The sequence below is a fragment of the Lonchura striata genome, chromosome 7 (genome assembly GCF_046129695.1).
Source record: "Lonchura striata isolate bLonStr1 chromosome 7, bLonStr1.mat, whole genome shotgun sequence".
In the NCBI taxonomy this organism is placed as follows: domain Eukaryota; kingdom Metazoa; phylum Chordata; class Aves; order Passeriformes; family Estrildidae; genus Lonchura; species Lonchura striata.
The window spans coordinates 19,885,343-19,905,067 of record NC_134609.1 but is presented as its reverse complement, the minus strand read 5'-3'; the positions used below and the strand labels follow the sequence as shown (position 1 = coordinate 19,905,067).

Sequence of the window (19,725 nt, the reverse complement as noted above, 5' to 3'; positions counted from 1 at the left end):
GTCTCCTTTCCCTTACCTTCCTGGCTGTTCCCACGCCTGGCAGCCGGGAGCTCTCCCCACCTCATCCCCTGGGGCAGGTGTCTTTTTCAGGAATGGGTCGGGCTGTTTCAGCTGAACCTGAGAGCAACTTGAGCGGGTCTCCTGGAGGGTAGAACAGTGACAGTGGGAATGCGAGTGGCTGCAGGGGGATGTGCCAGGCTTGGCCCCAGTGAGTAGAGTGGAATTGGCTGCACGGGGTTTGGAGTGCCCAGGCTGGGCTGCCACAAAAAAGCAAAGTGCAGTTGATGTCTTCTGGTGCAGTCCTCGATAGGGATTTTGTTAAGGCTGTTTTGCAGCTCCATAACCCAGAGAAGACCCACTGGAAACCCCTGTCTGAAAACCAGCAGTGCTTGCTTTTAGTAGTCTCTGATGCCAAGGGGAACAGCCCATGAGAGAGAAGGAATGTCTAGCAGCCACTCTGGGAGCCTGCTTGGGCTTTACTAGATCTTGGTGGAACAACTACAAGCTGTCTAAGGAGGGGTGGGATGGAAAAATGTCTTATCCCACTCTGCCAATCTGTCCTGCCATCCAGAATGGATGCTGAGGGTAAGCTGGAGAAGTGCTGCTTCCATGCACCACTTCCATTCTTTCTCCTGTGTTCCTTTGAAATTAAAAAGCTGGCATAGTTCTTAGCTGTGCTGATGAGGAAACATCTATGGGGGGCCTGTAAGACCCTGTCTGTGGTCTCTCCATGTTTGGCAGCCCCACAGACAGCACAGTTTCCTTGCACTGCAGCTTACAAACACCTTGTGCTCCCAGGTTTTTCTTCCTTGTGGCTTTGAGGACTATGGGGCAGTGGGAATGGGCTCCTATGACCACAGAATGTCCTGCTGCAATGGCTGTTGAGGTGTGTGGCAGCTTTGGCTCATTTCTTTGGCCAGATTCAGGTTGGTGAGAATCTGAAATTCACTCATCAAAAGCTTTTTGCTTCTGCAGAGACACTGCTCATGGGGATTTTAAGGACGTGCTGACTGGGCCAGTCCATTTGGTGTGCTGTGCTGCCTGGCTGCTGGTGGGAGGCTGAGGCCAGCACAGTCATGCTCACACAGCTTCCCAGTAAACCCAGTCAGACCTGACCGGGGCTCGCTCGCTGCCCTGCGCGCTCACTCACGCTCTGCCGCCCCACTGCTTTCCTGCATTCCCCAGGGACCAGCAAACACGTCCCACTGGTGAGAGACGGTCCCTGCGTCCAGCTCCATGCTGGGAGCTGTGCCTGAAGCCCGTAGGAGCACTGATAGCCAGTGGTAGGAGGGTGGGCTTTTGCCTCTGTGGATGTTCCACGTTGTGAGTGGAGCAGCTGGTTCCTGGCTTCGCCCCTCTCGGGGTGTCCGTCAGTCCTGCGGCTGGGTCCTGCATCCACCGTCTGCTTCTTCAGCATCGCCAGCCAGCGACGGGAGCCTCAGTGGGAGCTGAGGCTGGACTGTCAGTCCTATGTTGGCCCCCCTGTGCTGGGAAGTAGGTGAGGTGCCAAGGAACTTGGGAGCTCATTCCTGGGGATGGGGTGGGCTTTTCTGGGCAGTTTTTCTCTTAAACTCCTAGCTTCATTGGAACTGCTGCTGTTTTTCACTGTCTTCATCTCTTCTTTTTGTTTCCCTCCCCCAGAGAAAACTCTGTGGCATTTCCATTTCCAGCTTTTTTCTATTTCTTGTTGAAGTGCCGGATTTGCGTAATCCATCTGTCCCCAGTCCTAGTGGTGGGTCCCACAGATCAAGACCTCTTCTGCTTCCTGCCTGAGCCCTTGACTTCACCCTGAGCTTAGAACTTGCACCCTGACAAGGAGGAAGTGATGGGTTTGGGGGTGTTTGGTGTGGCTGCAGATCAGGGTATTGACCTGAGGGGAGCCAAGGATTGTTTCAGTTCCTTCTTGCTTTTTTTCCCACACCCTAGGTATGAAAAACAAAACCTAGAAAATAAAAAAAAAAAAAAATAATAATAATAAAAAAAAAAGGAATCTTGGAACAGCCCTTCTCATTGAGTAAAATATTAACTAGCTCTTGCAACGTAACTGATTAAATGTTCTTTGGGACAAAGTTACATCTGATCTAGGTCAAAGGAGCCTTTGGAAAAGGGTGTAGCTGCTTCCCTGCAAAAAGCAGAAGAACCCAGCCCTGACAGCATGGGGGGCTGCTCCCCCCTGCCCAGCCAGGAACTCTTCACAATCTCCCAGTTTAATTTACTCTTGTTTTCCCCCTATGGTGGCTCGGTGTGTATGAGGGTTAAATGTTAGCTGGGGCTGGCTCGCAGCACCATGCCGGCCCTGTGATAAACACCATCCCTGCCACCCTGGCCGGCCGCACTCCCGGCTCCGCTCCCCGGCACATCGGGAGCCAAGCAGCAGGCAAAGGTCAGGGCTTGTTTGTGCAGGGGAGATAAGGTGAGGACGCCCAGCAGCCTGCAGGGCTGTTACTCATTTATGAGAGATCATTATTTACCTTGTCGTAAGGAGGTTTCTCCTTTACTCCTTCACTCTGCTTTCCTATCCCCAGTGGAGCAGCTCTTGTGGCCTGTGCATGATTCCAGACTCGTGTCCCCATGTGGATGCTTCTCTGTAATTTCCTCTTCCAGGGGAAGGGTCTCTGTAATTTCCAGAGTGGCCCCGCTCCCACTGGCAGGATGGAGATCTGTCACCATAGGGCTGGCTGGGGTGCTTTGGTGCTCCAGGTGTGACCCCACCACTTGCTTTGCCCAAATCTTGGTGGGTTTGGCTTGTGCTAGACATGGTGCCACCAAAGCAAATTGTTTCTGCTTGTTGTCCACCTGGACTCACTTGCCTTGTATCGCTGTGTGTCATTCATGGGCAGACCCTCTGTCTGTACAGGGCTTGTCCTGGAAACAGGAGTAACATGGAGCGAGCCAGCTCTGGGATCTGCTCCCCAAGGAGCTCAGCCCTGCTTGCAGCATGCTGTCTGCACCCAGGGTTGGATGCTCTGGGGTGCTTTGTGCTGGTCTGAAGCCTGGGGGTCAGTGGGGCAGCAGGGAGAAATATTTCCCACCTGCTTCATTCCAGGAATGCTCTGGGGCAGAAGCCAGAGCAGGTGTGAGGTTTGTCTGAAACCCCTTGAAGGAACCAGCACTTTGATGCAAGTTCCAGGATGATGGCTGAATCCACATCCGGCCCCTCACTTCTCCTTTGCGCCCCAAAGCCCTTTTCACCTTGGTTTTGCCTCCCTTCTTCTTGGGACTCTGCAAAGTATTTGCTTCAGGGAAATTGTTTGCAGTGAGCGTGTTTGAGCAGCTTCTCTACAGGGTCAGGTATTTGGGTTTTTTTAATATATATATATATATATATGTATGTGTGGGTGTATATATATATTTATAAACCTCTAAGCAAATACTTAGGTGCTGGTTGCTTACCAGGAGGTCTCCAGCTCAGAGATACCCAGTCATCTTTTTTCTCCTTAGTGCCTGCAAGATGAGCTGGTGGCTTTGCTCAGTGCAGGTGGGAGAGGTGGGGGTTATTTGTGAAGGATCAAATGCATGAAAGTGAGAGTTGAAGTACATGTGAAGCTTCTACGCAGCTTGGGTTGAAAGAGAAACTGAAATCTTGTGGAAAAACACTGAGGGGGGAAACTTTTACTGCTTGAAAAGACTTGCCAAAGATTCCAAGCAGTTCCTGTATGGATTTTCCTTCACCTTACATCCCTGCAAGCCTGAAGCATCCTTTCCAATGCCTCAGTCCTCTGGAGTCTCATCACTTCACAGGGGGCAAAGCTGAGGCCAAGGACCATGTTCTGGCACAACAGGACATGGTCAGCTGGGCTTTTGGGAAGGAGAGGAGACCTTGGGCTCCCCAGGACCCTCACTGTTGCCATTCCTGCTGCAGCCACTCTGGGGGTGCAGTGGGTCTTGGCGTACCCCAGTGTGCCAAGAGACCCACAGAGGGGCTTGGCCCTGAGCACCTTTCTCAGGTTTTGAGGGAAAATGTGTCTGCTTTTTGGGTGTGATATGCAACGGGGGTTCAGCTGCCTCTGCTGAAACATCCTTCAGTCAGGGGGATCAGCAGGAGCAAAAGGCTGGGAGTAAATGAGAGATGAATGCAGAGAAGACCTGGAGGAAAATGTACCTCCAAGCAGCTGACCCAAGTGCTCAGCAAGCAACTCCCTGCTGTCACAGAATGGTTGCTGACCCAGGGGGATGTTGCAGAAAGTCATTGTGCTCAAACTCCCCTCCATGCTCCGTGATGGCTGCAGGCTCCGTGCCTTGTGCTATGTCTTAATTTCCCCTTGAGCAAATGAGGGTTTGTTTTTCCCTGAAGCCATCCCTGGCCTGAGGCCGTGCTGGGTCAAGCATCCATGTGTGTATGCAGCTGGCTCCTTCCCAAGCCTGCTTGCTCGTGGGGGGCTGGGACAGCAGGAGTGTCTGACCCAGTGCTCTGTGTTTCAGGAGGGTTTGGTGGCCAGCCCTGTCCCAGAGAGCTGGAGAGCCCGTGCTGAGGATTGGCTGTGCCGGCCCGGCGGCGCCGCCTGAGGCAGCTGCCCTTGTGAGAGAGCGGGAAGATGAGCGCAGGGCCGGCACATCTCCTGACAACTCTCTTCATGGCAGCGGCAGCCATGGGCTACCCATCACGGCGCTCTGCCACCGACCTGGATGCCACCCCCAGGACAACAGTCACCTTTGATGGTAAGGGCATGTGGGTCCTGGTGGTGGCAGTGAGGTTTGGGATTTTGCTGGCATTGGCCTTGGTGTATTGTGACTGCTTCTAGTCTTTGCCACCCCCTGGAGCAGGGGGCTCAGCACGGGAGGGTGGCTACATGGGGTTCTCTGATCCCCCGGGCTCCAGCAATCAGAGCTCACGTGGCTCTCTGGTACTGCATGCTTCCAAAGAAGCAATCATGGTAAAATCACCTCCCCAAAAACCAGAGGGGGACAAAGATGTACAGGGAGCCAGCCCTGACCAATCCCTGGCTCTGCCCAGCAGCCCTTGGAGGGTGTCCTGAGCGGGGCATCACGCCTGGCCTGGGATCTCAAATAGTCAGCAGGAAACTTTCTTCCATGATTTTCTCTAATTGCCACGGAGCTCTTGACCTCCAGCCTCTGTGGTATCAGTGAGCCCAGCAGTGTCATCATCCCTTGGGGATCCACATGGCATCACTGACCTCATTAGTGAGGCTCAGCGCAGCAATCAATGGTGGGAGAGTTTCATTAATAGCTGGGGTGCCCTTTTCTCTCCAGGCAATGCCTCTTTTTTGGGAAAGATGGGGAATAATTTCTTTTTCAGCTGCCTACAGAGTCCCAAGCCTCATAGAATTTTCACTTCCTCCTGGTCCCTCTGGCGAGAAGTGTGAGTCACACTTCTCAGCACCCTAAATTGGATGGTTTCATTGATTTGGTGGACAGGAGCACTCAGCCTCACAGCAGAATCACTCCCCTTTTATCACAGTTTTGGTTCAGGTTTTTTTATCCTTCCTTGTGTTGGCTGGGCTCAGTTCAGAGCCAGGGTCACTGCCAGCAGTGACCCTGCTTTCTGCTTTCTTCAGCAGTTCCCCAAACAACATGGCAGGTCTGTGCACAGACACTGCAGCTCCCACCCCTGAGCTGTGCTTCAATTAGTGGAGAGAAATTTCCTCTGTGACCCTGAGCCCAATTAGTGCCTTTTGCCTTTTACCAAACCTTCTCCCTTTCCTCCTGCTGTAACTGCTGTCACCAAGCGCTGCCTACCTGATAACCTCAGTAAATGCCATCCCACCCACTTCCAGCTCCATTCTCTTGTCTTTTCCCAGTGGCTCGCGCTGTGCCTGCCCCGGGGTCCCCCTCAGCCCCCTGTTCCCTTTGCAGAGCTGTCGGGAGTCCGGCGCTTCAAAGCACACACCCTCAACTACAGCACCCTGCTGCTGGAGGACGAGCGGGGCATCCTCTACGTGGGTGCCAGGGGAGCCATCTTCGCCCTCAACTCCAGCGACGTGGCTGACGGCTCCCACCACACGGTGAGCCCGACTGCTGACACGCTGCCCAATCCCTGTCCAAATCGTGGCCACTGCTCAACCTCCCCCTCGCCGTCTCAGATCTTGCCTGGAGATGACATCTCCAAGTCTGTCCCCAGGTCCCCTGTGGATACCTGGTTCTTCTCCCCAGCCAGGCAGCATGGGGACAGCGGTGGGAGACATCCCCAAGCTCAGAGCTGCCGGCTTCAGAGACACCCCAGCAGAATGAAGGGCAGGGAGGGAATCACATTCTTTTGCTCCCCCAGGGAAGGATATCCCAAAATCCTCCAGGCTCCTGCAGTGCTCTTGGATGTCTGCCCACTAACTGGGGTCTGGGACCACTCTTGCCCCACGCTGGAGGGATGTGTGCAAGGCGCCATCTTGTGCTCTGAGCAACCATCCCTCCCTAAATATATAAATAAGGATTTTATCATCTCTCATGGCTCTGATGAAAGCTGGAGGTTGCAGCAACAGGGGGACCATGCAGTGATGGGGATCATGCAGTAGCAGTCTGTCTTCCCCTTGCAGATCCACTGGGAAGCCTCCCCAGAGAAGCGGATGGACTGCCTGCAGAAGGGCAAAAACAACAAGGTAGAGCCACTGGGTGGGTGCCAGGGAGGGGCTGCCCCAGCTTTTCCTGGCTTGTAACACCTGTGCTCCCCCTCTGCAGACCGAGTGCTTCAACCACGTGCGGTTCCTGCAGCGGCTGAACAGCACCCACCTCTATGCCTGTGGGACCTACGCCTTCCACCCGCTCTGCGCTGCCATTGTGAGTACGGCTCACCCACAGCTGCCACTATGTCACCCTGGAGAGGTGCAGCCCCTGTCCTCTCCCACTGTCTCAACCCACAGCCCCACTCCCTTTCTACCGCTGTCCCTGCCCCTGCCTGGCTCACGGTGAGGCGAATGACTCCCAGGCTGGGGTGAGTAGGTTTGAGGATGTGGCCACCACGATGCAGATGCCGTGAGTCCCCACCCCAGCACTGCAGCTGCACTCTGACCCCAAGCGAGATGGATCAGTGCCATGGGAGACACGTGGGCTCAGCAAGACAGGATGCACCAGCCCTGGACCTGGTCTCCACTGCCTGCTGTTGCAGAACACCCTCCCAGAGGAGGGGCTGCAGAGTGGCTGATGGCAGGTGGTATGCATGCCCAGGGAAAGGTGACAGGGGCAGGACTGACTCAGCAGCCCCTCCCCAGGGATTTCCTGTGCTAGTCTGAGAGTCCCCACATGGCTGTGACTCATGGCAGAGTGTCCAAGAGCAGTTTATTGTTTTATTGGCAGTGGAACTTGGACCCCCTTTCAGTAGCTCCTTGAGTCAGTGGAGACTCAGTTGCCATTTGCTCACCTTCTTTCCTGAGCTGGGGGGCAAAGGGGCCCCGTGACCATGTCTGCAGTGTGTCCAGGGAGCCCAGGAGAGGCTGTGCCTGTTCCCATGGCTGTGCTGCTGGTCCGGTTTGGCCCTCGCACACACTGGAAATAGGGCGGAGGAGCTGCCAAGCTGGAAGGGCCCCGTCATTATTTAACATGCTTTGAATTACAAACCCCCAAAGAAAATAACTCCTGCCATGACATGGACAGCACCTGGGGGGACTCCAGGCTGGCTGAGCAACATCTGCCAACCAGGCACTGTCTGGGAATATTGGTTGCACTGGCTGGCTCCTGCCCAGTGCCCATGCAAAGCCCATCTGAGGTTCCTCTTCCTCCCAAAGCCCTCTACCCACTCTTGGCTGGGGGCTGTGGCTGGCTGTGTGGTTTTTGACAGCTGGAGAGTGCCGGGGGGGTTTGTCTTACTTGGACAAGGGCATGGCTGTGGGCATCACTTTGTCCCTGCTAGCAGCCTCTGCAGAGAGCCTGAGGCTGGCAGATGAGGTGGGTCTGTTCCCTCCTGTCTAACCTGATTCCCTGTTCCCCTCAAGGATGCCAACAGGTTCATGTTGCCATCCCACTTTGAAGAAGGCAAGGAGAAGTGCCCATATGACCCTGCCCGTGGCTACACTGGCCTCATTGTGGGTAAGCAGCACCTTTCCAGGGCTGTGGGGACATGCAGGATGCCACTGACCATGGCCCCATCCCCAGCACCTCTCCAGGGGGTGCCAGCTGGGTGGTTCCACACGCAGAGGCCTTAGCAAATCAGGACTTGGTCCTCCCCCTACTTGTCTGCCTGGGGCTTGGGGATGCTGGTGGCCTGTGTGGCTGTCCTCAGGCTGCAAGGCCATGCTGATGGGCACCTGCCCTGCACAGATGGAGGCTTGTACACAGCAACACGCTACGAGTTTCGGAGCCTCCCTGACATTCGGAGGAACCTGCACCAGCGGCCACTGAAAACAGAGGAGTCCCCACTGCACTGGCTGAATGGTGAGATGTCCCCGTCCCTCCCATCTTGTGGGCTGTGGGACACTGTGCATTGCCCTGAAGAGTGTGGGGCAGGTGTGGGGATGGCTCTGGAGTCCTGTGTGGTTTGAGAAGGAACTGAAGCAGGGAGGGATTCCCCATTCTGTGTTGGTCTCAAATCACCATCCCTTGCTCCGTGTCCCCAGACGCTGAGTTTGTGACCTCTGTGCTGGTCCGGGAGAGCAAGGACAGCCCTGTGGGTGATGATGACAAAATCTACTACTTCTTTATGGAGCGGGCAGGAGAGGAGACCACATCCTTCTTTGACAAAAGTCAGGTGGCCCGAGTGGCCCGGGTGGCCCGTGTCTGCAAGGTAGGCATGTTCCCAGCCACAGGGAGCCAAGCACTGCTCCTGTTGGTGCAGGGGCAGCATGCCTCCGCCTGTGGGAAGACTGAGACACAGGCAGAGGGGAATGAATAACCGTCCAGCCTGTGCAGAAATGCTCTCTGCACCCTCCCAGAGCGATGTGGGGGGGAAGAAGATTCTGCAGCGCAAGTGGACATCCTTCATGAAGGCACGCCTGGTCTGCTACATCCCCTACTACGAGGTGCTGCGCAGTGTCTGCAGCCTGGATGGGGGCGGCTGGGCCAGCACTGTCTTCTATGCTGCCTTCACACTCTCAGCGCAGTGGTGAGTGGGGCAATGGCCAAAATGATTGGGACTAAAATTCTGCAGCACCAGGGGAGCCAGAGAAGCATGAGGGGATGCGCAGGTGTTGAGCAGCTGGGGGTGCATCAGCTGGGAGCACCCATGTATCTGCCCAGACTTACGTGAGGTTCTGCTCCTCAGGAGGACCATGGAGGCCTCGGCCGTGTGCCGCTACAACATCTCAGCGGTGCAGCGTGCCTTTGAGGGCCCCTACATGGAGTACCAGGACTGGGCTCGCAAATGGTCCCGCTACGACGGTGCAGTGCCCGAGCCCCGGCCCGGCTCCGTGAGTACCTAGGAGTGCAGAACAGGGGGGCATGGGGCAGGTGCCTTCCTCTCTGACCCCTGCTTCCCCTGGGCAGTGCATCACGGACCACTCCCGCAGGAAGGGCTACAACTCCTCGCAGGATCTGCCCAACAGTGTCCTGGACTTTGTCAAGCTGCACCCACTCATGTTTGAGGAAGTGAAACCAGCTGGTGGGGAGCCTCTCCTGGTGAAGAAGAACGTGGTGTACAGCCAACTGGCTGTAGACAGGGTGCAGGCCCTGGATGGCCGCTCCTACGATGTGCTTTTCATGGGGACAGGTGAGTGTGAGATGAATTTGACAGGTTTCTGCTAGGCAAAGGGTACACCTCACATTCTCTCCTGAATCCCCTGCTCTGCTCTCCAGGGGATGGCTGGATCCACAAGGCTGTGGTGGTGAACTCTGGCATCCACATTGTGGAGGAGGTGCAGGTGTTCAAGGACCTGCAGCCTGTGGAGAGCCTGGTGATCTCCCACATCCAGGTGAGGGCCGGAACAAGTAAGGGAGACCACACATGGGGCATGCTTGTGCTGTGAAGCTGCTACTGCACTTTTTGGGGCATTGGAAGGACATGACTCCCAGGTCACCCCAGCTCAGAATATGTGATGGAGCCCAGGAGGGTAGCCTGCGGAAACGAACCAGCCTGGCCATCAGCACTGACTACAAGCTGGGGGCCCTTCTCGTGCACACCCATGAAGGGAGGGCTGTGCTGTGGGGCTGGGGGGGGATCTCTGGGCACCATGGGGCACTCCACAGTCCAGCAGCACCATGGCAGATCCATACTGAGCCAGCTCTTCCTCCCTCAGAGGAGCCTGTACGTGGGGGCAGCCAGTGGGATTGTGCAGGTGCCCCTGGCCTCCTGCGCCAAGTACGCCTCCTGCTATGACTGCATCCTCGCCCGAGATCCCTACTGTGCCTGGGATGGCAGGGCATGCCGCACCATCGCCACCACAGACAGGTAGGGATGGGTTGCCCGTCTACAGATGGGTCCCCATGAGCCTTCCACTTCCCCCATCCCATGCTGTTTCACATCACCCCAGAGCCAACCCCAAAGGTCTGGCATCTGACAGTGGGTCGCCTGGTGGCCATGACCCCCATAAGGGTGGGCTCAGCTGAGGCTGTATGGCTGAGCCCCCCATGCCTTGCAGCACAGGGCTGGTGCAGGACATTCAAAGTGGCAACAAGGGATGCCGGAGCAGCTCTGGACGGGGTGAGTCTCTCCTGCCCTTTGGGACTATGGGGATGCTGATGTCCAGCATCCCTTAGAATAGCTGGGAGAGGTGCAAGGCAGTGCGTGTCCCCACAGGCTCCCTGCTGTGGAAGAACCGGACGGTGCTGCAGGGGGACGATGTGCTGCTGCCCTGTGACCAGCGCTCCAACCTGGCCCGAGCCGTGTGGCTGCTGAATGGCACCGAAGTGCTGGGCACAGGGCAGGACCGGCTGCGCGTGGGGGTGGATGGGCTGCTGGTGACGGACACGCTGCCCCAGCACAGTGGTGAGTACCGCTGCTACGGCGAGGAGCAGGGTCTCCGGACGCTGTTGGCTACCTACAGCCTCACCGTGCTGCCCGAGCTGCCCCGCAGCCCTACAGCTGTCCCATCACCCCATGCTGCCAGCCAGGCAACCAACGACATGAAGGTGGCTTACATTTCTGCCATCATAACCTTGGTGGTGCTCTGCACCGTGCTCAGCATCGTCCTCCTGTACGTGTCCTGCCTGGAGAAGCGCAAGGGCAAGTATGTGCTAGCGGAGCCGCGGCCAGCCAGCGTGGAGCTGCAGACCGTCTCAGCCAACTGCCTGCGCAAGGGCCACCGGGAGGAGGAGGAGGAAGAGCTCACCTACCCCGATGGCTGCCTGCGGATCATCCCTGGCGAGGCGCCCACAGCTGTCACCTCCCCAGCCAAGGAGCTGGCGGCGGCCGTGCCCCCACTGCCACCCCCGCTGCCAGCCGAGCTCACCAACGGTGTGGGGGCTCTGCCCAATGTCCTCCGCAAGATGAACGGCAACAGCTACATGTTGCTGCAGCAGCAGGAGGAGCCATTGGCCTCCCCACTCTACAATGCATCCTTCACCGAGGAGCTCAGCAAAATTCTGGAGAAGCGAAAACACACGCAACTGGTGGAAAAGCTGGATGAGAGCTCTGTGTAGGGGCTGGGGAGGGGGGTCCTGCCAGTGGGACCCTCCTCCCCTCCAGCCCCTTCTCCCACCCTTTGTCAGCAGTGTTACAAGACTCAGGCAAAACTACCTCCTTGATAGCAGAGCTGGGCCGGGCCCAGGCTCATACATTACATTGCCTTTTCACTTACTTTTGAGACTTTACAGAAAAAAAGGAAAAAATGTCTATTTAAATTTGGAGATCTATTTATGTATAAAAACTCACTGGCGTTGGCCACAAGATGGAGAAAGGAGTTGGCACCTGGCTGAAGGTGAACACCAAGGGGAGGGAGAGCTTTTGTCTGTTCATCCAGGCATGAGAGAGACGCTGTTGTGGATGTGTGGACTTGGCCAGCCCTGCTGGGCATCCCTTGGCACACAGGAGCTGGATAGCTGCTGAGAGGTGGGTGAAGAGCACGGAGGGGGGCTGAGGGCTGACATACTGTGCCTGTGTCTCATACAAGGCACAGGATCCCTTGCTGATGTAGGGCTGGCAGGTTTTCCCCAGCTACCAGCCCTCAGGCAGGAAGGGGCCCTGGACACATCTCACATTGTGAGGGTAGTCTCGGTGGTTTCCAGCCCCTGCCCGTTGTTCCGCATCTGCCCCCTCAGGGTTTCCTCTCTGGGAGTGGATGGTTTGGCGAAGGACAAGAGATAGGGCGAGGAGCTGATGTCCAGAATACCCTGGAGCAGCTGGTGAAGGGGCATGTGCCCACTGCGAAGAGGCCACAGGTGAAATACGGGGCTGGGTGCACTGGGGAGGTGACACCCCCACGGCCTCCAACCTTGACAGGGCTCTGCTCCCTTTCCCCAGGGCACTGGATGCAGTAGCAGGCTGCAAGATGCACTAGCAGCAGGACTGGCAGCTACCACTGTGCCCTACAGTGTGACAAGGGACCAGCACATCATCCACATGCCCCTGATGTCTGCAGTGCCCCTGTGGCTCCAAGCACAACGTGTTTCTGCCCTCCTGTGCAGTGCTGTTGGTGAACGGGGATTTAGGCACAGCCCTGCCATCCGTGGGAAAATGCGTGGGCTGGGAAATGTCCTCACACAGTGAGGAAGAAGAACCTTGGACAAGGGCCTGCCTCCCTCTGGAGCCTTCTCTTCATGGCAGTTTCCAGGAGCAGCCACGGTCCCTAAATCCTCCCAAACGTTTCAGCAACTGCCACCTCCTGGGGAACCTGAGAAATGGGGGTGACAAAAGCATCTCATCCTCCAGGGACACTGTGGTGACACTGGAGAAGCTGGGAAGGGCCAGACCTGCAGGGGTCCTTGTTCCTCTCCCATGTTTCTTGCTCGTACCTCCATGATCAGGACATTGCCAAGGGCTCAGCCCTACAGGGGAAAAAGGAGACGGGTGACAACCCCAGGGTCCCCCACGAGCTACAGCTCAGGCTTCCTATTCCAGGACAGTGAGGCTTGGCAGCAAAAGGCAAGAATTGCACACTCTGCCACCCTGCCCCAGCCCTTGTTTTTGCTGCAAGAAGGGGGTGTGAGCCATTCCCAAGGACTACCCCAAGGACAACCCCCCAAGGAGGGGCATCACTCTGTGTCTGGCACTTCTCATGCACAGCTCCACATTCCCCTCCAGCAATAAAAATGGCTCTGTCTGGACATGGTGTAGCAGTGTCCCTCTAAAGGCAGGAGAAATGGATGCAGAGATGTCGGGGGGTGGAGAAGGTTTTATTGGGGCTGCAGGCGTGGGCCCTGGACAGTGAGGATGGAGGGTTTGTTGGTGAGGGGGTGCCACTGGCCCTGGATACTGGGGTTGTCAGTGTGGAAGGGCTTGCGGATGCGGATGATGTCCAGGCCGGACTGGTTGGCCAGCTTGGTGGCCAGCTGCACGATCTCCTCACTCGTCTTGCTGGCAATGAGCTCGTCCCGCACGGTCCCGTTCACTGCAGCAGAGTGAGGGGGTCAGGCCGCGATCCCCCCGCTCCACAGCCTCCGAGGGGCAGCCGCTGCTCCCCCAGCCCCCAGCAGCTGCCCTGGCACCACTTGCGCCGGGCAGAGGTCGCACAGAGCCGGGGCAGGGCAGGGAGACCCCCATCCCCTCCCCAAACCCCCGGCACTCACAGTACTCAGCCCGCAGCACCGGCGCTGGGCCCGGGCCCGAGTGGGGGCTCACGTAGAGGACGACATCGGGGTGCTGCCGGGCGAAGTCCTGTGCCGCCTCCTCCACGAACTGCCTGGGGGCCAGAGGGGACCCTCAGCCCCAGCCGGGCCAGAGAAAGGACGAGTCGCCGTAGCCGCCGGACATGGGTCACCGTCCGCCCACGCCGGCCCCGCGGGAGGGGGCACAGCGCAGAATCTGGGGTGATGCCCCCGGTGCCGCCTTCCATCCTGCCCCGTCTCGCAGGAGGCTGGGGGTCCCACCCCGCCGCCGCCGTGTGATCAGCGGCAGCGGCACTGTCCCTTCCCCACGCTGACAGACCCGGGGGAAGACCCGTCCTGCCACTAAAGGGGTGACCAGGCTCCCCCCGCCCCATGCCCGGCGGCCGGGCGGTGCCGCCGGCGGTACCTGGCGCCGCGGGCGTCGGCCGCGGTGGGGCTGAAGAGGAGCTGCAGGCGCTGGAGCTGCCGCACGTACCGGCCCACGCCGTTGTGCAGCACGGCGGTCAGGAACCGGCTGGGCGACCCGCGGCCCGTCATGGCTCCGCGCTCACCCGGAGCCGGAACCGGCGGGAGGGGCGGGCCGGGGCGGGCCGGCCCGCCGGAAGTGACGCGCGGGAGCGGGCCCAGCAATGGCGGTGTCCGTGCGGACCCACGTGCGGGCTGCGGCCTGAGCGGCTCCGCGGGGCCGGCTGGCGGGGCAGCCGCCCATGCGGCGCGGCGGGTGCCGGGGCGGTCAGGATGGCGCTGGTGCCCCTGCGGCCCGGCAGAGCCGCCAGCCGCCTCCTGCCGCTGCTGTGCGCGGGGGCCAGGAGCAAGGGAGCCTCGCTGAGCCCCGGGGCGCCGGGCCGCCTCGGCCAGCGGCGCTACAAGAAGGACGTGCTGCCCTCCCCCGACGGGCCCGCGCCCTCCGTCTCCATCACCGAGATCCGCCAGTACCTGCGGGCACAGGACATCCCTTTCCACGATGGGTACAGCTGCCTGCACACCCCCAGCCTTTTCACTGGCGACCGCGGGGACCAGCCGCTGTCCGCCAATGCCCCGTTCACGCTTTTCATTGACAAGACCACGGGCAGCTTCCTGTGCACAGCCACTCTGGCCGAGGGCACCTGGCAGGACTTCCAGGCTAATGTGGAAATGCGGCACCGTGGCGTTACCCCCATTCCCCCTGCCAGCTCGGAGGAAGCGGAGGAGGAAATGCGACAGGCTCGCGAGGATGCCCGCTGCATCTGGGAACGGGCTCTGCCGCTCTGGGAGCTGCTGGATGAGAAGGAGACCAAGGAGACCAAGGCTTTGTTTGGTATCTCCCAGGTGACAGATGCCACCTTGAAACGCTTCGGTGTGCGTTATCTGAGGACTGCCAGGTCTCTCGTCTTCCCCTGGTTCAGCCCTCAAGATGCGAGCCTGAAGGGCCTGAAGCTCCTGAGGGTGGAGAAAAAGGGAGGCACGATAACTTATGTGGAAGAGACTTTACCCCGCTTCGATTCCTATCGCAATCTTTTTGGGCTGCCTCTGATTGGCCGCCGAGACACAGAGCTGGTCTTAACCGGGTGGGAGCTGGATGCCCTGGCCCTGCACCAAGCTGCAGGAGTGGCCAGCCTGGCCCTGCCACGGGGGGCCAGCTGCCTGCCTCCCACCCTTCTTCCCTACCTGGAGCAGTTCAAGCGCATCACGCTGTGGCTCGGCGAGGACTTGCGCTCCTGGGAAGCTGCCAAGCTCTTTGCTCGCAAGCTGAGCCTCAAGCGCTGCTCTCTGGTGCGCCCTGGCAACCTGCAGCCCCGGCCCTTGGAGGCTCTGAACCAGGGCCTGAACGTCACCAAAATCCTACGCTCTGCCCTGCTTGCCAGCCACAAATCCATCATCTCCTTCCGGCAGCTCCGCGAGGAGGTGTTTGGGGAGCTGGTGAACACCGAGCAGGTGTCTGGTGTCAAGTGGGCACGTTTCCCCGAGCTCAACAAGCTTCTCAAAGGGCACCGCAGAGGGGAGCTCACCATTTTCACAGGTAATTGACACAACGACTGCTGGACAGGGCGAGCAGAGGGCTCTCTGGTGACTTCACCCTCCTGGGGGTGGTTCTTCACGAGTATTCCAGGTCTCTTTCTGCTCAAGGCTTTCGCTGAGCCTGTCCTGTGGTTGTGTGAGAGGCTGGGGTGCATTCCTCAGTTCGGTGGGACCATGCATGCTAGTGTGGTGACGGGCTCCCTGCCTGGGGCAGTGTAGGAAATCCTGGGCTATCCCTTACCCCTGCTCCCACCTGCGACCCTGAGCCCTCCCTGTGCTCACCCCACTGGCTGCCCAGCCCTTCACAGGGACCTGTGGGGACTCATAAGCTGCGGAAGGGTATGCCCAAGCACCCAGGTGTATAGTGTGACATGAGAAGTTTGTTTATGGTGTGAGTGCTGCAGATGGGCATCTCTTACCCCGCTCCCTGTTTCTTCCACCTCTAAACAGCCCCCCAACACGGTCAGGATGGGTCAGATCATCTCCCCCAGCTAATTCTCCTGTTGTTGTCATTGTACCAGGCCCAACGGGCAGTGGAAAGACCACGTTTATCAGTGAGTATGCCCTGGATCTGTGCATGCAGGGTGTGTGCACGCTGTGGGGCAGCTTTGAGATCAACAATGTCCGTCTGGCCAAAATCATGCTGACACAGTTTGCTCGCCGGCGCCTGGAGGACCAGCTAGAACTGTACGATGAGTGGGCTGATCGCTTCGAGGAGCTCCCGCTCTACTTCATGACCTTCCATGGCCAGCAGAACATCAAGTATGGTCCTGCACCTCCATTCCCAGTGGCATTTACCCCTCACGGCATGTGCTGCAGGGCCTTGGGGAGCTGGGGCTCTTCCCCCACAGTGAGTCACAGATTTGGGGCTAGCAGGGATGTCACAGTGGGACTATTTAAGTCCCAGGGTTGGTGTGTGGGGACTGTGTGGCCAACCACCGGTGTTCCTCCTATCACGGGGACTCTCACAGACTCTCTCTGGGGTGGTGGTGAAGGAGGGGACTTGACCCTGTGCTGCTCTGAGGCCAGCCTGTGTCCATGGCAGGACATGTCCCCTTGCACCCTGCTTACCTGCAATGCTGTTGTTTGCTGAAGAGGGAGGACAGGCACCTCTAACCCCTTTTATTCATCAGGCACTGTGGCATCTGCATGCATCCCTGTGTGCCCTGAGGATCCCGTGGGCTGGGGGCATTGCAGGGCAGTAGGCAGGGACTGTGTGGGCAATGCTAGGTCCTTCTGATCCCAACTACCTTTGCCTGGGGGATGGGGCTGTACCGGCTATATAGTGGGGAAGGTGTAGAGGTGGGATGTGCCCAGGTCCCATCAGAACCCAGCCTAGTACCTTCCAGCTCTTTCTCTGCATCCCTTTGCCTGGCTCAGCATTTCCATCCCTACTTCCACTAATTGCTGGGGGTGATCCTGATCTCCCCTGCTCAGGACAGTGATTGACACCATGCAGCACGCAGTCTACATGTATGACATCACCCACGTGGTCGTCGACAATCTCCAGTTCATGATGGGACACGAGCACCTCTCTATGGACAGGTAGTCCTTCTCCAGTCTGACCCTTCCTTCCTCTGTCACCCTCAGTGCTGGAGCTCTCCCTGTCAGGTGTCACACCAAGGCCTGGGGATCTGCACAGGGTTGTTGCCTTTACTCCTTTCTGGCTACCCTGTTTCATTAAAAGGCAACCAGTGCCCTGGGGAGGAAGAGGTGGGAAGGGGTGAGCAGGTTACTAGCCATCCCTGCCATACCACATCCCTCTTCCCATGTGGGCTTGTTTGCCTCACGTTCCCGGGTGGTTTCTGTTGTGGGGATCAGCACCTTGCTGCCACCTGCCACTGAGCAGTGCCAGCCCCTGACCCCGTTCTTGCTGCTGTGGCAGGCTCGCTGCCCAGGACTTCATCGTTGGTGCCTTCCGCAAGTTTGCCACGGACAACACGTGCCACATCACCCTGATCATCCATCCGCGCAAGGAGGATGATGAGAAGGAACTGCAGACAGCTTCCATCTTTGGCTCTGCCAAGGTGAGCTGGGCCAGGGTGGCCCTTCCAGTCCCTTGGCTGCTGTGTATTCCCAGGAAGAGGCTAGGATATGTTGGACAGTCATCCTCAGCTGCCATCAGCATGCTGGATCATCACTGGGGACTTAAAAGGTGTGGGATGTCTCCCAGAGTCCTGATGCAGGCAGAGAGCAAACCCATTGTCAGCTAAAGCTCTGCTGGGGCTTTAGGTGCAGTTAATTAATACTGACTGTGGGTGGAATGTAGTACGAGATAATTAAAGAGGGAGGCAGGGAGGGTGCGGGGATGGGCTCTGAGTATTCCAGTCTCTTCTATGATGCTGACCAGCCCTGCAGTTGTGGGCAGGAGGTGCTCTCTGTGCACAACCCTCCAGGGTGGGTCCCATTTCCCCAGGGTGGGCTGTGGCCAGGATGTGCTTGGTGGATCCCTGGACGTTCCAGGGGAACACAAGGGGTTGGTGTTGGGGAAATACTGGAGTTGCTGTGGCCTGGGGTGCCCTGTAAAAGGGTTTAAAGGAACTGGGCAAGTGTTTGTGAGCATCTCTGAGGCTTGTCACTCTAGCAGCATTCCTGGCACCATTCTGGAGATGTTTTCCTCTCCCCAGGCCAGCCAGGAGGCTGACAACGTCCTCATCCTGCAAGACCGTAAGCTGGTGACAGGGCCAGGGAAGCGCTACCTGCAGGTGTCCAAGAATCGCTTTGATGGGGACGTGGGTATCTTCCCACTGGAGTTCAGCAAGGCCTCGCTCTCTTTCTCGTCTTCAAAAAGCAAGGTCAGGCTGAAGAAGATGAAGGAAGAGAAGGAGATTTTAGCCAACAAAATTGTGGAGGGAGGTTCAGGAGCCTCCAAGAAGCCATGAGCCCAGTAGGTCTCTTCCTCAGTTTGTCTAGAGGAACAGATACTAGTTCTGGCAGCCCAAGGCTGGAACGTGCCAGCTCTTCTTCCCTGGGAGCATCTGCCATGGGGCTCTGTGGCCCTTTGTCCTGCATGAACAAACCTTGACCACCAGCACAGTGTCTCTGAAATGGGGAACCACCATGAGAGGCGGAGTGGTCTCATCCTAGTGAAGAGTGGCTGGGGAAGGTGATTTGACAAAGACTGGCTGCTCTGTGTTGGTGCTGAGTGCTGGGAGCACAGGGGGAGTGGAGGCAGAGTAAACTGGATGATGGTGGGGGTGATCTGCAGGTCCAGGACTTGAGTATCTCTGGACTTGGGACAGGTCGTTGAATTGTGTCTAAAATGGAGCTGAAATCATGAGTTGTCGCTAAGTGGGAGGGATTGTGGAGGGCAACTATGCTGAGGGACACATAGTAGAAACCTCCCTGTCACAAAAGGGGTCTGTGGGCTCAATCATGATTGGGATGGAGCCAGCAAGGGAAAGATGGTGAAGGAAAGTGGGGGAGATTGTGGCTCATGCTCCAGGGTGGGAGCAGGTGTTACATGGAACTTACTGGTTCTACCTGCTGGGCTGGTGCCTGACCTGGCCCCCTTTGCTCAGGGTCTCCAAAGCCCCTTTCTCTGGGGGGGCATCACCAGCAATAAAACCATGTGAGGAACAGTCCTGCTTTGCTCTGCTGGGTTTGGGGGCATTGCCACCCCCCCTGTCCTCAGGGCTGCAGACAGCAAATACTGTGACCTGACTAGTCCTTGCCATGGTAGGGAGTGTCCATGGCTGGATCTTGGTCTAATCCCTTTGATTTTTTCCTCTTTCTAGTTTTATTAAAGCATAAATATGAGTGCTTTTTTGTCTCTGTGACTGGAGTATCTTGCGTCTGGGGAGGGTACCCTGGTCAGGGAGGAGGAGGATGTGGTCCCCTGGCAATGTCCCTGCTGTACTGAGCATCCTGCCCCAGTCCTGGCACATGGGATTATTAGCAACCTCCATGCTGGGAATAGTTTTAACCTGAGCCATAATGAGGGCCCAGAGCAGGCGGGTGGTACACACCCAGCTCTGGGTTTCCGGGATGCACCAGCTCACCTGGAGAGCATCCTTGGGTGCTGTCAGTGCAGGTGTGAGCACCCACAGGCAGGACAGGGGTGGTGGCAGAGGAGGGTCCTGGGGAAGCAGAGGTAAGGCAGGGGGGAGTGGAGCTGGGTCAGGGCTCACATGGCGGTGTGGGTGG

General features: G+C 57.8%; 3 protein-coding genes across 6 annotated transcripts in view; 2 read left to right on the top strand and 1 right to left on the bottom strand.

The window, feature by feature from the left end:
* SEMA4G (semaphorin 4G) overlaps positions 1-13,080 on the top strand; it is a 29,528-nt gene extending 16,448 nt beyond the window's left edge. Inside the window, exons 2-17 of one of the 3 annotated variants that reach the window (XM_021536354.3) lie at positions 4,423-4,659; positions 5,815-5,963; positions 6,489-6,551; positions 6,631-6,729; positions 7,881-7,974; positions 8,206-8,319; positions 8,502-8,668; positions 8,817-8,986; positions 9,146-9,290; positions 9,367-9,589; positions 9,676-9,791; positions 10,116-10,267; positions 10,458-10,519; positions 10,616-11,866; positions 12,076-12,195; positions 12,278-13,080. In XM_021536354.3, coding sequence (XP_021392029.2) covers positions 4,536-4,659; positions 5,815-5,963; positions 6,489-6,551; positions 6,631-6,729; positions 7,881-7,974; positions 8,206-8,319; positions 8,502-8,668; positions 8,817-8,986; positions 9,146-9,290; positions 9,367-9,589; positions 9,676-9,791; positions 10,116-10,267; positions 10,458-10,519; positions 10,616-11,457 — 2,520 coding nt within the window. In that variant the 5' untranslated portion in view covers positions 4,423-4,535 and the 3' untranslated portion in view covers positions 11,458-11,866; positions 12,076-12,195; positions 12,278-13,080. Of the gene's footprint in view, positions 1-4,422; positions 4,660-5,759; positions 5,964-6,488; positions 6,552-6,630; positions 6,730-7,880; positions 7,975-8,205; positions 8,320-8,501; positions 8,669-8,816; positions 8,987-9,145; positions 9,291-9,366; positions 9,590-9,675; positions 9,792-10,115; positions 10,268-10,457; positions 10,520-10,600; positions 11,867-12,075; positions 12,196-12,277 lie in introns of all 3 variants that reach the window. The other 2 variants (XM_077784670.1, XM_021536353.3) reach the window with 2 other exon arrangements.
* A 52-nt stretch (positions 13,081-13,132) lies between these two features.
* MRPL43 (mitochondrial ribosomal protein L43) lies at positions 13,133-14,152 on the bottom strand. 2 transcript variants are annotated; one of them, XM_077784671.1, is made up of 3 exons: positions 13,988-14,152; positions 13,543-13,655; positions 13,133-13,364 (listed from the first exon to the last, which is right to left on the bottom strand). In XM_077784671.1, exons 1-3 carry the CDS (start codon positions 14,116-14,118, stop codon positions 13,150-13,152), a joined length of 459 nt encoding a protein of 152 aa, XP_077640797.1. In that variant the 5' UTR covers positions 14,119-14,152; the 3' UTR covers positions 13,133-13,149. The 2 variants fall into 2 exon arrangements, with proteins under 2 accessions (XP_077640797.1, XP_077640798.1); XM_077784672.1 differs by having other exon boundaries at positions 14,057-14,152.
* Positions 14,153-14,319: 167 nt separating this feature from the next.
* On the top strand, positions 14,320-18,573 carry TWNK (twinkle mtDNA helicase). The gene is made up of 5 exons (XM_021536233.3): positions 14,320-15,580; positions 16,101-16,341; positions 17,017-17,124; positions 17,465-17,606; positions 18,207-18,573. Exons 1-5 carry the CDS (start codon positions 14,320-14,322, stop codon positions 18,459-18,461), a joined length of 2,007 nt encoding a protein of 668 aa, XP_021391908.3. The 3' UTR covers positions 18,462-18,573.
* The last annotated feature ends 1,152 nt before the right edge of the window (positions 18,574-19,725 follow it).

What these genes read in the sequence shown, in the direction of transcription:
- MRPL43 (XM_077784671.1), bottom strand. Translation starts at nt 14,118, where the DNA reads ATGACGGGCCGCGGGTCGCCCAGCCGGTTCCTGACCGCCGTGCTGCAC. An exon ending in GCCGACGCCCGCGGCGCCAG is followed by an intron (nt 13,656 to 13,987) that starts GTACCGCCGGCG and finishes TCTGGCCCCCAG; the next exon opens with GCAGTTCGTGGAGGAGGCGG. An exon ending in GGTGCTGCGGGCTGAGTACT is followed by an intron (nt 13,365 to 13,542) that starts GTGAGTGCCGGG and finishes ACTCTGCTGCAG; the next exon opens with TGAACGGGACCGTGCGGGAC.
- TWNK (XM_021536233.3), top strand. Translation starts at nt 14,320, where the DNA reads ATGGCGCTGGTGCCCCTGCGGCCCGGCAGAGCCGCCAGCCGCCTCCTG. An exon ending in GGAGCTCACCATTTTCACAG is followed by an intron (nt 15,581 to 16,100) that starts GTAATTGACACA and finishes TCATTGTACCAG; the next exon opens with GCCCAACGGGCAGTGGAAAG. An exon ending in CCATCTTTGGCTCTGCCAAG is followed by an intron (nt 17,607 to 18,206) that starts GTGAGCTGGGCC and finishes TCCTCTCCCCAG; the next exon opens with GCCAGCCAGGAGGCTGACAA.